The sequence below is a fragment of the Felis catus genome, chromosome B2, assembly GCF_018350175.1.
Source record: "Felis catus isolate Fca126 chromosome B2, F.catus_Fca126_mat1.0, whole genome shotgun sequence".
Lineage (NCBI taxonomy): Eukaryota > Metazoa > Chordata > Mammalia > Carnivora > Felidae > Felis > Felis catus.
This window is the reverse complement of record NC_058372.1, coordinates 40,293,514-40,309,043: the sequence shown is the minus strand read 5'-3', so window position 1 is coordinate 40,309,043 and position 15,530 is coordinate 40,293,514. Positions and strand designations below refer to the sequence as shown.

Genomic DNA, 15,530 nt, shown 5'->3' with positions numbered 1-15,530 from the left:
CTATCACTTTGTCCTTGTGGTTAACTCTTTTTTTCCCTGAGTCTATAGCCAGGGAAAGTCTCCTTTCCACACATGGTGGAAAACGTTACCTGCCGTGCATGTGTATGTAAAAATGGCACATCTTACAACAGATTAGTAAACTCTAGGCTGTCACCACTCGGGAAAGTGTTTAGAATTCATGAATGTGATGGATGTCTGTAATATACTTTCATTCCCGATTGTGCCACGGTTTTGTTAGCACCTATGTGGGTGGTTTTCTTTAACTGACACTTACATGGTACTTTCTGTGTTCCGGGCATCGTGCTAGGCCCTTTACCGATATTGACTCATTTAATCCTCAGAGCCAATCTGTGAGGTAGGGAACTCTGAGGCACAGAGCCTAAGTAACTGAGCCATGGTCAAATGGAGAGTGTGTGGTCTGAGCCTGATTCCCTGTCTAGTATTTAAGAGCATTCAAATGCAAATCCTCTTAGAGAAGTATAAAAACACTTGGACTCATTAATGCCTCAGGGCCCAAGTTCCTACCTGGCCTGGGAGACCTAAGAATGATTCTAGCTGTGAAATATACGCACATGTTTGAATTTACATTTAGACCCACAGGTCAGGAAAAAAATCGACATCTGTGTCAGAGATGACGATGGTACTGTGTGTTTGGGGTCTCCTGTGACCCAGGCTTTCGTGTGAGTCGTTTAAGTAGCGCTTAAACGTATCTGTAAACGTTAAGTAGCGCTTAAACGTATCGTATACGAGCGCTATTCTCGTATCTGAATAGCATTGTTCTCACCCGTGCCTGATGTTTAAAAGAAACAACGTGGCCTCTCCTGGTTTAGTCAGCTAAAAGCAGTCGAGTTGCCGTGATGTAAATATCAATATGCGTGTAGTGCTGTGGGCGATCAGGGATGTTCACTGGCCTCTGTCCCCCCCCCCCCCCCCACCAGGAGCATATACTGAAGTTGGGAAGATGTGGCACACACAAGTGGAAGCTTTAGCATGAACCCCAAGAGTGTTTACAAGCAGTGTAAGACGAGAACCAAGAAAGGCTTGGATAGGGCCTTAGGGCCTCTCCCTCATCCAGCTCCATCATTTCACAGGCAGGAGGTTGAGGCCCAGAGAGGGGGAAGGGCTTCCCAAGGTTACACAGAGCATTGCTTTCCAGATGAGTGGATGGACAGTAAACAAGGAAGCAGGAGGAATCCTGGCCTTGGAGACCTAGGAGACTTGTCTCCTAAAGCTTACTGACCTATAAAATGGGGCAGATGGTTTAGATGATTTGGAAAATCCCTTCCAGTTCTGAAATGTTCTGGGCTCTGTCAGAGTCATGTTTTGGAAAAGGGCAAAATCTGAGGATATGGCTTCCTGAGGCAAACTGATGCCTTTCCAGCTTGTGTGTTACCAAGTGCCTAGGACAGTGGCTGGCATAAGATAGGCCTTCTAAATATTTGTTGAATTAATTGAGTGAACATCACTCCCAGATAGGAGTCACTGTGGGTCACAGCAGCAATCCCTCTATGAACTCACTGCAGGGAGATGAAGTGCACAAAGGGATTCAGAGCAGGGATTGCTGCTAAGGAAGATGTTACTACGCAAGGAAGAGGTGCCATCTTGGGCCAGCAGGGCTTTGGAGATGCATAGAAAGACCTAGGCTGGGGCGCATGGCTGGCACGGTCTGTGGAGTGTGCGACTCTTGGTCTTGGGGTTGTGAGTTCAAGCCCCACATTGGGTGTAAAGATTACTTAAAAATAAAATCTTAAAAAAGGTAAGAAAGGCCCAGACCCACATGTAGCCTCAGACTAAAGAGGAGAGGTTAAGACGATGCCCAAGGAACCACACCTTCTTGGGCTTACTCACCAGGAGTCAGTATTTAAGCTGGGTCAGGAGCATCCCCACCCTTGTTACCTTAAGGAGAACCAAAAGCAACATGCAGAGATGACTCAGGCCCACAAAAAAAAAAAAAAAAAAAAAAAAGTCTTGATTTAAGGCCAGCATGTAGCTCAGTAACTCCCTTTTGGGCTCTGTGAAGGCACAGCCAGCCTCTTGAGGGAAGTTTGTAGAGGAGAGATGAAAACCTGGGACCATGCAAGAAATGGGGAGGGTGCAGAAGGCACAGTCCTAGGACAGGAGTCCTGCCCTTTGTCCTCGGGCCTGTCTGGACACTTGGGACAACTCTCCCGATCATAGAGGTCCTCAGTGTTTTCATCCCAGATGGAACATGATGGAACACGCGCAGGTCGTTCAGGGACTTGTGTGGGGAGACGGGAAGAGGACAGTTGGTGAGGAATGGCTGTTCTTTAGGTAGCCACAAGGCTAACGCAACACAATAGCCTCCTCCGCTTTGGAGACTTCTACCCTGAGGTCATCATAGGTCCTTCCACCTTGGAGGCAAAAGAAGGGGACCAAGGTGGACTCCGTTAAGGATATGGGAAGAAAGTGTGCTGATCACATCTTCCTGTCCCCTGCCCGTGCTCATGCTCCCACTCAGGACAGATCTGTGGATCTGGTTTTGCCCAAAATATAGCACAATTCAAGAAACCAAGTGACAAAAGTGACTGACATTGGAAGACAGCAGTCAGGACTCCGAGGGCAAAGCTCACCCACGGTCTAAGCACCTAAGTTACTCTAACACGGTCCACCAATGGGGCGGTGGCAGGGCGGGGGGTGGTGGTGGCGGGAATAGCCTGCTGCTCTCTGACATTGACCGGCAGCTGTTTCCAATGGTTGTGAGGGGTTTAGGATCTCCTGTGTTTGGGCTGAAAATCGAAACTATGTGCAGATGGACACACATTCTCCTGTGGACATCTGCTGCGGGGCCAATAGATGAAGAAGGCTGAGGTGTTGAAATCAGACGGTTTAGGTGTCAAATCTCAATTCAACTTCTTTACCAGCCGTGTGACCTTGGGGAAAGTAGCTCGCTGGCCAGTTTCGTCGTTTGCTTAAAAAAGAAAAATTTGTACCGGGCTATCAGAGCACTAGAAATTGTGTGTGTGTGTGTGTGTGTGTGTATGTGTCCACGTGTGTGTGCGTGCGTGTGGTACCTGATTCATAGCAGGCATTCTACATGCTTTCATCCCCATCATCCTCCTCCTCATCATTAGTGATGGTGACACTCAGTTTTGTGTCTCTGAGTACATTTGGGCTGTTGAGAGTTTGTATTTTAACTTAACAAGTGTCTCACAATGCAAATTCCATTTGCATGCCTGAGAAATAAGAGTATCGTCCTCCTCAAGAAACCCTTATTGCAGACACTTAAGGCTTTAAGCACCATGTTAAATATATAACCACCTCCTCATCCCATATTTGCCCACCTTCTACCAATTTTGGAATATTACTCAATGTTTCATTTCACAATACATCATGAAATGGCCAACTTGTTGATACAAAGTTGTACATCTTAGGATTTTTGTCCTCCTATCTTTGTATCTCTTAGTCACTTTGGTAAGCCCATATGGCTTGATGATACATCATCTTGTGAACGTGTATAGATTGCCAGTTGAAATAAAACCTATCTAAATTCCGGAGACACGTGTAATCACAGTGCAGTATAATTTAATCTGTGATTTTGTGGCTCTATGGCATGTCTCTTCTATGAGTTTTTAAGCCCCCCAAAAATGGTGTTGTGAGAAAAATTGTAATTATAAATGGTACTGTAAAACAAATGCCATTGCCATTGAAAGTTATTGGATAATCTAGTTTAAGTGCCACGCTGTAGGCCCTGACCTGCTTACTAAACTGATTCCTGAATCCACAAAGTTCCATTTCTGTAAAGGAAGGGAGGGAACCATTAGAGTTCTGCATACTGTGGTTTGACCTGAAACTCCTTGAGGTTGAAAGATGATGGATTCGTATGGGAATGAGACCATTTAAGGAAAATCCACCTGTGTGTTCTATGTGAATAAGAGACCTACAGCTTATATAAGATGAATCACTCTATAAAATAAAGTGGGCCTACGTTTGTACTCATTGAAGTCTTTCAGCACATGTAATCATCACTACTTAATCGTAATTAACCCACTGGAAACTGAAGCCATTTCTCAGGTACACCTTGTTGCCACATCATCTCAAATATGCATGTATATGCTATCAAATGCAGACAACAGTGAAACCATGATAGAGTGTTAAATGCCCCCTATTTACTGGCATTGACTTTCTCCCCTGCCCCCAATCCAAACTGGAGAGAGACAGCTTATTGTCTCTGGATCCCAGGATCCCACTATACTCTTAGAAATCTTCACCCTTAAGGCACCTTGGTGGCTCAGTCGGTTAAGCGTCTGACCTCAGTTCAGGTCATGATCTCACGGTTTGTGAGTTCGAACCCTGCATCAGGCTCTGTGCCAACAGCTCAGAGCCCGGATCCTGCTTCGGATTCTGTCTCCCCCTGTCTCTGCCCCCTCCCCCCCTCTTAAAAATAAATAAACATTTTTTTTTTTTTTAAGAAAGAAATCTTCATCCTTTTCAGAAATTCTCCCTTCTGGGCTCTGACAATCATAGGCTGACCCAGAGTTACATCACTGTCTGGGATCAACCAAACTGGAGCCCGTGTCGTGCTTTAAACAGAGCCTGGCAGACACAAATGACCTGCCAGGGTCAAGGGCAAGCAGGACATGCCATTTGTTTCCTCGTCTGTAAATGAGGGTGCTTCCATGTCGTTCAGTGATCCAGCAAATACAAAAATGCTTTGTAAACTGTGAAGGGCTGTGAAATAGAAGCTGAAATGAGGTGGATGTAACCTAGAACTAGGGTCTAGCCCTTTCCCTGGTCCTCGGTCCTCTCTCAGCCTAGAGGAGCCAACATCTTTCCATGAGAACAGAGAGACCAGAGTAAGGTGGTTAAACAAGAAGTAGAATGAGGGCCTCCTCCGTCCCTGCCTTCCGTCCCAATCCACCCATAGTACCACACCAGGCTGCTCCAGTGGCTTCCTGTCTTGGTAACCCTTGGGAAGACGGGACCTACTTTGTTCTCCACCTGCTGCTGTTCTGAAGGAGGGGGAGGGGACACAGTAGCCACAAGGATATTTAGTCACAGAAAATATTTTTCTTGGTCTTTTTCATAGAATGCCTGCGGAAGGCATTTCTCCAAGCATGTGATGACAGACCAAAAAATAAATAAATAAGGGAGGGGTCCAGGGGGGATATCCCTTTCCCCTTTCTCTCCTCAAAGTCATTGCACTTCACTCTTCCATTCTATTTTCTGACAAGAGCAAACAGGGACGCATCGGAGCACTGTGGGTCACATGCTTTCCACAGGCCACGGGTCAGAGCAGACATCTGGGGCATCTCGTGTGGAAGCGTGTCATAAGGCCTGTAGACAAATCATTACGTAGGTCTTTAGTCCCTCTCCAGAGGGGTTTCCATAGTATCATTACTGCTTGAAAACCCTGCTCACTGCTCTGGGGAGACAGAGTGGCTCACAGCGAGTTTTAATCCTTTTCAAGGTCTGCTGGTCTTGAACAAGGGGGAGAAAGTCTACACACAGAAATCTCTCCTCCCTGCTTTAGCATATTTTGTAGAAGCGGTGAAGGGATCCAAAGTGAGGCAGGGGGACTCTCTCGACCCCAGAGCCCCAAGCTCTGGTAGAGACCACCATAGCACTCCCCAGAGGACTCCGTGGGCTGTTCCTTAGACAGAACCCCCACCCCACCCCCCACCCCCACCTCACGTCCAGCACCTTTCTCCTCTCCTGGCTGGTGACTCTGTTCATCACTAAAAATGCTATTTGGGGCTGTCCCCCCTTTTGCTTCTGTTGCCTTAACACCAGACGAGTGAAGAAGAAGAGGAGTTAGAGGAAGAGGAGGAGGACCCAGAAGAAGATAGGAAATCCACGAGAGAAGAGGAGAGTGAAGTGCCCAAGTCTCCCGAGCCCCCACCAGGCCCCGTGCTGGCTCCCGCGGAGGGGCCACCCCTGCAGGCCCTCGGCCAGCCCTCCGGCTCCTTCATCTGTGAGATGCCCAACTGCGGGGCCGTAAGTATCTCTGCATCCTCTGTCCTCCCCGGGGAACCTGCGACTAAGAGGGCAGTGGGCTGTGCCTGGCTTTAAGGACCACGCATTTTAGAAAGGGTGCACTTTCCGCAACGAAAGCTTCACAGAGGGCATTCCGTGTCGCCGGGATTTTCTTGCTTTGTTTTCATTTACTTACTCAGCTCGCACACACTGCTGTGCTGTGTGCTCAGGGGACACAGAGAAGATCCCTGCTCTCAGGAAGCGTGTGATCCAGAGCTCTTAAATGCTGCCGCACATGGCTTCGCAGTGAGCCTTGGCCTCCAGAACTTATGCCCCATGTTTCTTGGTGCCTCTCCACCCCTCCGGGCCCTGTGAGCATGCATTTTAAATGCCCCGAGTGGGGAGCCCACTGAGAAGGCTTCGCATTTCCTATCACATAAAGTGTTACTCATTCAAATGTCATTGATTTGAAATTTCAGAGAAGTGTTACAAAGATTTGGCTAAAGTTTACCTGGGTACTTTTTGGGGAGAACAAAAAAATCTTACTAAGCAAATTAATCATGTAAACAGGCTGAAAGGGAGTCTGTATAATTTTTTAACCTAGTGCTTTTCAAGTACATGGGAAATAACATTTAGCTAAAATAAAACAAATTTGTTTCATCATTCTTAGCCCTATGGCAGGCCTTAGAGAGTCTGTGCTGGTCTGTTCTGAGGCCCCCAGTATATTTTAAAGGACGTATTTTTTTTTAAGTTGTTAACTTTAGACTTTCAGTCCCTCGTTGATCCCCCTCGAGTCCGAATTGTTGAACTTTTCCTGAATCGGATTTCTTAAAGCCCGGCACACCTGTACAGGCAAATTCTAGAGGTGTTACAAAAGACGAGAATGTTGCTCCTTTACAAGAAGTCCTGTTTTTCCCAAGTTACTTGGGTTGATCTTTGCTTGTGCATTATACAGGACAATAGTGTCTTCCAGAGTGTATTGAATGCTGCTTAATGAGTCTGTCACGTAGGTGGAGAAGGCAATAGGCCTTATAATATTTAGATACTAACGCAGAAGTTCACTTGATTTACATTTGATGAAAAAAAATGAAAAAGTAAGAAAAAAAAGGGATCTGCGTTTTGCATCAGCTTTGAAGAAAACATGAGAAATTGCTAGCTTGTTTCTGTCTTTGATGTTTAATGACCTGGAAGAGTCACTCCATTATTTCCATTTTGTATAGAGCGCTTCCGTGCAGGGATGATTAAGATGTGACTTTAAATGACAGTATTTCTGGGTGAATTTGTTTAGAAATTGACTGTTGCCTCAATTCATAGCTTTGTGTACGGCAAATTCTTCACTGAGTGGGGAGTCCTCTTTCGCTTGTTTCCAATCAGAAATGCTCAGCAAGCTGGATATATTTTAATGATTTTTAAAACTCACAGAGAAAAAGCATATTGGTTTTATTCCTTGCCTAACCCTGAAGGTTTTGGTTGCTAAATCAGCCATAGATTTTTTTTTTTTTTCTCCCGGTCAGACCATAAACAGAGCTCATGAACTTAACACAGAGCGAACCACCCGCAAAGCAGTGGGTACTGATGTGTTTCACAAGCTGGAAGTCGGGGCTCTTAGAACTCAAGGAGGTGGATTGCATCCCTTGTCAGCAGTGGTGCTCAGCTGGGAATGATTTTGCTCCTCAACATTTGGCAATGGTGTGGGGACAGTTAACGTCACAACTGGAGAGGTGCTGGTGGCTTCTCCTGGGTAGAGGCCAGGGATGCTGTTAAACATCCTACTCCACACAGCCCCCCTCCAACAAAAAGTATCCAGCCCCAAGTATCGGGAGTGCTGAGGTGGGGAGAGCCTGCTTTATGACAAGCTTCAGCTGTCATCCTGCAGTAAAATTTGGGAGTCTTCAACATTGCTTCAACAGTTGGCCACTGATGGAGGCTTGAACGTAATATACGGGATTTATCAGGTCAACGAATCAGTCTTTCCAACTGTGTTTCTTGGGGCTCTAGGACTTCCTGGGCGGGGAGATAGAGCTGAGCAAATGCACTCACTTCCGGGGTGCTGTCTCTATTTCAGCCAGAGCATCTCTGCTTTTAACTGAGAGCTTTTGAGCAAGACCCGATTTGTCATTTTTTTTTTTTAAGTAAGGGGGGAAAAAAGGAGAAAAGAAAAGGGAGAGGGTAAAAACACCTGGAAGCCGGTCAACTCCCTCATCTTACAGATGGAAAAAAAGTAAGGCGTACAGAGGGGAAGTGGCCCGATGGCCCGCCCTCTCAGAGGTGCTGGGTCTGGCCCCCCAGTCCCCTGCCTCCTGGACAGTTTCTCTGTCCTTCATACTGTGCATCTCGTCCTCGGGTTGTAACAACAATGTGTGTGTGTTGGGGTTTTTTTTTTGTTTTTGTTTTTTTTTATGGGCTCAGTGTTTGTGGTTGTAGTATCTGACCTCGGCTTTTAGCGCACACACCCAAAGTTTGCTTACGTAAAACCCCTGCGCCCCGTCATTAGACACTGTTTCAAATATCATGTGTTTTACCACTGAGTAACTAATAACCCTAATTTCCTTTTCAGGACTGTAGATGTCATGTCACTCCCTTTCTTCCCCAGGTGTTCAGCTCCCGACAGGCACTGAACGGCCACGCCCGTATCCACGGTGGCACCAACCAGGTGACCAAAGCTCGGGGTGCCATCCCCTCTGGAAAGCAGAAGCCTGGCAGCGCTCAGAGTGGATACTGCTCAGTGAAGAGCTCACCCTCTCACAGCACCACCAGTGGCGAGACAGACCCCACGACTATCTTCCCCTGCAAGGAGTGTGGCAAGTAGGTGAAAGGGGACCAGGGACTGAATCTAAGTCCAGGATGAACAATTGCTCCGTGGAGGCCAGGCCAAGATGGTCTGAGGTTTCTTGAGCGAGTAAAAGAACCCGGAGGTTCCAAAAACTCCCTCCTATCATCTTGGGGTCTGCATGGTGCCTCAGGGTGGGTGGACCTCGTCTCTGATTCAGAATATGGTCATTCTGATACCCTAAAAGCCCTAATAAGGACAGACATCTTCAGAGCAAACCTCTAGTGACAAAACTTGACTCTTTTTCGGAAATGGTGGATGGGACTCGGATTCCCACTTCATCCCTTCACACCCAAACCACATCCACTCGCGTTGCTCTCTTTGCATTCCTGCTGAGCGATTTGACAATGGCTCCAAACACCTAACAGGAACTCTCCTATCCCTACGGTTCATTCCTGTGCCCGGGGCAGACATCACTAACCGATTGCTACACTCCTCTCTGTCATCTTAAAGCCCTGCCATCGGAATGCTTCAAGCAGGCACAATCAGTTGATCGGGGTGACCCAGGAGATGAAGCCTATCTGTCATCCCTGCCCTTTTAAGTATAATATAAAACAACTAAGAGAAAAAAACTGACAGTAGGTAGTAATGATAGCCAACATTTACTGAGCACAGAAACGCCAATACTGCTTTTATCCTTGTGATACAAACAAAGATTGAATGTTAGGTAAAATCACCTGCCCCAGGTCACATCCCCAATAAGAGCAGAGCTGAGATTTGAACCCATCTCAGCTCCTGACCACTGCTCCACCCTACTGGTTTGTTTATTTTAGGTCGAAAATATCACTGATGGTAAGATGTACAGGGTTCCCTCCCCCAGCCTCCTGTGTAGAATTTCACTCTGCTTCTCAGTGAGTCTGCCTGACTTTGGTTGTCATGACTGACTTCCTTTAGCATCCCTAGTTGTGTGAATGAGGCCAAGTGGTTCCTCTGCTTATAATATGCATCCTCATTAGGATATTTTAGGCAACTTACTAGTACCTGCCATTTATCAGGGCCAATTTGCCTGGCACTGTTTTAAAGGATATTTACGTGTATTGATTAATTTAACCTTCAGCGAAATATGTTAGGCACTTTGAGTAGCTTCTTTTTTCCAAGCAGAGAAAATGAGGCACAGAAAGGGTAAATAAAGACTTTGTCACGGCGCCCATCCGAGTTTGGATTTGAGCCACGCAGGCTGACCTGGGGCCGGCACTCTCAGCCTCTGAGAGAACCTAACTCCTTTTGGTGGCTCTCGCCGCAGGGAGCTGGAACTTAGCAGCAATTTCCCCTCTATGAAGCACAGAGATCGGGGAGATGGCTTTTTAGGTATAGCTCCCCTCTGTGTTCCGATACCCTTCAGAGCCAGGACAAGATATCTCCTTCGTCTTACCACGGAAAAATGAGCCCCCAGATTGATCATGAGGCTCAGTGACTTGAAGTAATGAACCGTCCCACCTGTCCCCAGAGAGGAGCCAACACCTCCACTCACAGGGCTACAAGCAGGCCACGACTCCTTACTCCACCAGGTGGAGACAAAGAACATTTTAACAAACAAAAATTAGCATTTCGAGCTTTCTGGCTGTCTTTCAGTGACATCCATTAAGTGTTTTTCTTGTCTTGTTTTTATGTTGCTTGTGACCTTTTAATACCATAACTCCAGTTAAAATGAAGATATTTTCTGTGGTTTTCCGGAGTAGAAATAATAGGCAAATGTTTGCAGAATGCCTGTTTTAGCGGCTGAAATCATGTTCATCACATTAAACAGTTTCAATATGTGCAATTGTGATTCATCAACTCTGCTTGTCTTAGGAATCAGAGTTGTTTTTTGTTTTATTTTGTTTTCCCTTTATGGGCTCAGGAATGAATGCCAGATATTTGTATCACCCCATCTCTAGAAACAGGCAGTCTCACATCTGGGCAAACTGTTTCGGAAAAAGGTTCAGATAGAAATATTTTAGGCTTTGCAGGCCATACTGTCTGTGTCCCAACTACTCAGCTCTGCCATTGTGGCCATAGACAATACATAAACAAATAGACTTAGCTGTGTTCCAGGAAAACTTTATTTATGAAAATTCAGTGGGCTGAATTTTGTCCACTGGCCATAGTTCGCGGGCCCCTTATCCCAGAGTTTCTCAACCTCAGCAGTGACATTTGGGCCTGATAAGTCCTTGTTTGGGGAAGACGGGCCACCCTCTGCATTATAGGGTATGTAGCCACATCCCTGGGCTCTTCCCCACTAGGTTGGAAAAATACCATGCCCCCCCTCAAGTTGTGACGGTCAAAAATATCTCGCCAGTTGTCTCTGGGGAGGCAAAATCACCTGCAGCTGAAACCGTTCTTTCATTCTAAACCTAAAAGTAGGAAATTACAGTAATACGATCGCCAATAAGAAGGGGTCTTAGGTGAAAAGAAGTGGTGGGTGCAGCTCAGAAGTCAAGTATAGTAAAGACAGAATGGGGCTGGCGGCATTGGATTTGGCCACAGAGTTACTGGTGACCTTGAGAAGAGGGTTTGGGCTGCAGGGGAGGGGACAGGCGTCCAGTTGGAGAGGGTGGAAAAGAGAGGAATTTACCAAGTGTGTGATATACCAAAGTGAGAAGGGTCAGGCAGAGCCTTTAAGAATTTTGACTGCGGAAGACAGAAACCACAGGCAGGTGATGGGTTTTGTTACAGGTGCCATCAGAGCTCGGCAGCCTGAGTGGGGGATTCTTGGGTTGTGCTGAGAGAGAGGGGTAAGCTAAAGGACGAGAAAGGGCATGAGCTGCAGACCACAGAGGGACAGGAAGGCCTTTGAGAATCTATCCTCCATTGCCACAGAGAGGAAGCCTGACACCCTGTACGTGCGTTCCTGTCCCCATCCCCTTTCCCTTGTAATGCTAGGAGAGGAGAGGCGACAGGTCACAGGGGCAGGAGGTCCTAGGTGACCAGGGACTCTGTCAAAGCCACCCAAACCAGACGTTAGGCCACACGGCCCCTGTTCCCTGTAGGACGCCCAGATTTCCAAGAACTCAGATCTCCTGAATTTCACAGTGCTTCTTTTTTTCTTCATTCTCAGAGTCTTCTTCAAGATCAAAAGCCGAAATGCGCACATGAAAACGCACAGGCAGCAGGAGGAACAGCAGAGGCAAAAGGCTCAGAAAGCAGCTTTTGCTGCTGAAATGGCGGCCACGATCGAGAGGACTACGGGGCCCGCGGGGGCCCCGGGGCTGCTGCCCCTGGACCAGCTGAGCCTGATCAAACCCATCAAGGATGTGGACATCCTCGATGGCGACGTTGTCCAGCAGTTGGGAGGCGTCATGGAAGAGGCCGAGGTCGTGGACACGGATCTCCTCTTGGACGACCAAGATTCGGTTTTGCTTCAGGGTGATGCAGAACTATAAAGCCCCGCTTGTCATGCGGAGACCGCGAACACCCACGACCTCCGTCTTCGTTAATCAGGAAACCTGGACTCCCTGCTCGTTTTGTAACCATTTTAAACTACCTGTTTAAAAAAAAAAAGTGGTCGTTTCATTCAGGTTTAGAAGAATTTTTTTTTTTCAGTTTCTTTTCCTTTTATTTAAAAAAAAAAAAGTTTTTGTGGGAGGTTGGAGGGAATAAATAATTGGCACAACTCTATTTAAGAGGTGTTTCTCATCTGGGCTACATTCCCACGAGCTCATTCCTGGCAGGGAATAAACCTGACCTTCATGTTCTTTGGCTTTCAGATGTCAACCATCCTTGTTGCCTTTTATCCCAAAGCTTGCCGTGAGCGTGTGTACGTGTATGTGTGGGTGAAGCAGGCTTACCCTCTTCGAGTGGGGGCCTTGGGCCATCCTTTCCCACTGAGAGTTATTTTTGTTCTGTTCTGACCTCATTGTGTAGTTTGCAGTGAACTCGGAGTCTTTGCCGGGAGATTCTGTGCTAAGGGGGTAACTTTTCCAGGGAGCGAAGCAAGCCCTCGTGTTAACACGGCTTTCCTCTAGCACACGCACCGTTTGAAAAGTTGACCGAATGTGGAAATAAGTCTTCTCCCTGCCTCGCCTGTCACCGTTAGCCTGTTTCCAAAAGTACTGTATAATTTCAGGCTTTCGCTCCCCGGCAGTGCTTTCCTGAGGACCTGGTTCAGAGAGGAAGTGCACCCTCTTCCGTGTTCCCGGGGGACCAGTGGCTCTGATTCGTGGATTGGCAGAGCCATATCTCGGCATGAGCCCACGCCGGCTGGAGGTAAATAACCCCCATTATTAAGTTGCCGGGGCTCTTTAGGGAGGGTGGTTGAGGGGCACCCATTCAGGAAAGCGCAGAAGCATTCTTCGGCCCAAAAACTAGACTAGAGGAGCCCCTGCTCTTTTTGGCAACACTGTGAATGGTTTTGTGGAGTTCTGAAATTACTTTGTGCCACTTGGAAGTACCATGAAACCTCATTCACTGGGGTTTTGCTATTAATTCACCTTTGCCAGACTGTTTCCCAACACATTGGATAGCAAATACAAGTGCGGTAGCATTCAAGGCCAACAGAAATGGTTTCAGATACCACTTTAGCTCCAATGTTTGCATTCAAACAAGGAATGTATTCATTCAAGTCATTTACCAAAGCACTTCTAGAATTCTCCAAGCTACATCACTCTGCTCTGCTTCCTCCTGTCTGTTGTAGCAGGGTTGCTGTTTGTACTTGAAGGTAATAAGCCTGTAATCCTTCAAAAATGGCATTTAGCTCAGGCTTTTGAACTGAGTCAGACTGCCCCATCCCCCTGTTAGGGCAAATGAGCACGCGTCTCCAGAGTCCGAGTCAGTCAGCCGGGGCAGAGAGGACAGCCCCTGGCAGCTCCCCCTTGAGCTTTAAAGCTGCCCGGCTGCTTCGGAAGCCAGGGCTTTGAGGCCCCGCCCCACCCCGGGGAGGCTGGTTCCCCAGCCTGTGTAGGTGTGGCCCATCCCCCCAGGCAACTTGGCTGGCCCACTAATTAATAGCTTGACATTAGAGAGAATATCAGCAGAAACCAGAGGACAGGTCCTGAGCGTCTTTTAAGTTTGACTCTGGCAGAAGCATTTAGCACCCACTCATGGCCCACAGTGGCCCCACCTATGGGCAATGGTCTCTGAATCTCAGGAAAGCCATGGGCAGAAGAGAAATAATAAAGGTTTCTTTCCATTTCCATCATTCTGTTTTCAGACAAAGAGGTCTTGGAGGTTTCATTTCATCTTTTCTATAGGCAAAAAGAAAGGTTTTATTTGCTGCCGTTTTAGGTTATTCTCATAGGTTTTGAGTTAGAACTGCCTAGGCAGTGTGCATCAACTTTGTGGCAGGACTGTTCCAGAACCATTCCAGCGGTCACATCAGCTGACTGCGTCTGTCCCGGTGACTGCTTCCCTCTGCGTGCTGGTGTCTGAGAGATTCTGGAATGGTTCTGCTATCGGGTCTATGAAGGCTTATCTATCAAAGGAGCAAACACCCAGAAACATGTTTATAAAGCAAATGTACTTGCTGCGTTTGGAGACTTGCCCAGCCGTTCCCGTTTTAAACATTAAAAATAAACCGAGTTGCCAAGGCAAAAATGTAATGCACAACTTAATTTTGATTTTTCATGCAGTATAACGTAAGCATTTTTGACTCGAAATAACCAAAGAACTCCTCCTTCCCGAGACAGTTCAAATTCCTGAAGTAGTATTTCTTGACAATATCAACTTAAAAGAATTGACTTCATGGTAAAATATTGCACTTACTTGTTTCTGAAATGATTCTGCCTGCATGTATGTGTTGTGTTTTTGCTTCCCTCACCCCTCCCCACCCCAAGAACTTCTCTTCCTTAAGATTGATGTCTTCAACACCATTACTGTTTACTATCAGATGGTTTTTCATTAGTGAATTTAGACCTCTTTGAGAAAGCTTGTATATAAAAAGTTAACAGATATATTTTATGGAAAAACCCATCTTATTTTCAAATATATTTAACTGCTGTTCTATTTTATTAGAGGAAGGTTGTAAATATTTTCTAGGAGTTCTATTGTAAAGAAAAGTATTTTTGAAAAAAAAAAGTAATGTAATAAAAACGAAAACATTTTTAAATAGTGATTGCTTCCTGTTCTGGCTTCGTTATGTTCTATTCTCAGCAAATGATTTGCATGCCTTCCCATTTCAGGATGTAATTTATTCAGGTTTGCACTATTATAAGTTGACATCATAATATTTAGCGTACTTAACTGTATTTTCCCCGGAATGCAGGTCCCTTGGTCCATATCAGAAGCACTATGTATAGCATCTTCATAATTGTTCTTTTGTAATGTGTGTATTTTTAATAAGGATTTTATGTAACATTTTGGCCAAAAGAGGACAGTATTTTCTAGTGAATTTTATAATACATTTTGCTAAAAATGTTTCTTCCTAGGTCAGTTTTTGTTAAGGTGAACCAAAAGTCTTATTTTACCAGGGGTTTAAAAAAAAGTTTGAAGCTTGAAAGCAAAGTTATATTTAAACATCATATGTAACAAATAAATAAAGATGTTTTATAGACTTGTCCTAAAAAGGTGCATTCCTTCAAAACAAAACTGAGGCATTCTAGGTTGGTTTTCCCCCTGAGTGAAAAGCATTTTTTTAAGTTACCACAATCCTTTTTTCCGAAAGAGAGCCAGAAGAATTTTACTTCAAAGGTTCCAGTCATTAGCCTTCTCAGAAATTTATTACAGTTCCTATAGATAGGCCTTCATTAAATAGAGATGTAACCAAACAGACACTGTCCTATTTATTTGTGAAAACCTGATTCGATATTGCATCAGCTGCTCTGAAAATAAAATGTTATCTTTTTGAGTTTCA

General features: G+C 45.9%; 1 protein-coding gene across 15 annotated transcripts in view; it reads left to right on the top strand.

The window, feature by feature from the left end:
• Positions 1-15,530, top strand: part of TRERF1 (transcriptional regulating factor 1) — a 210,749-nt gene extending 195,219 nt beyond the window's left edge. For 12 of the 15 annotated variants that reach the window (XM_045057556.1, XM_045057554.1, XM_045057559.1 and 9 more), the window contains 3 exons: positions 5,752-5,955; positions 8,492-8,739; positions 11,802-15,530. In XM_045057556.1, the coding sequence (XP_044913491.1) occupies positions 5,752-5,955; positions 8,492-8,739; positions 11,802-12,126 (777 nt within the window). In that variant the 3' untranslated portion in view covers positions 12,127-15,530. The remainder of the gene's footprint in view (positions 1-5,751; positions 5,956-8,491; positions 8,740-11,801) is intronic. The other 3 variants (XM_045057565.1, XM_011282223.4, XM_045057562.1) reach the window with 1 other exon arrangement.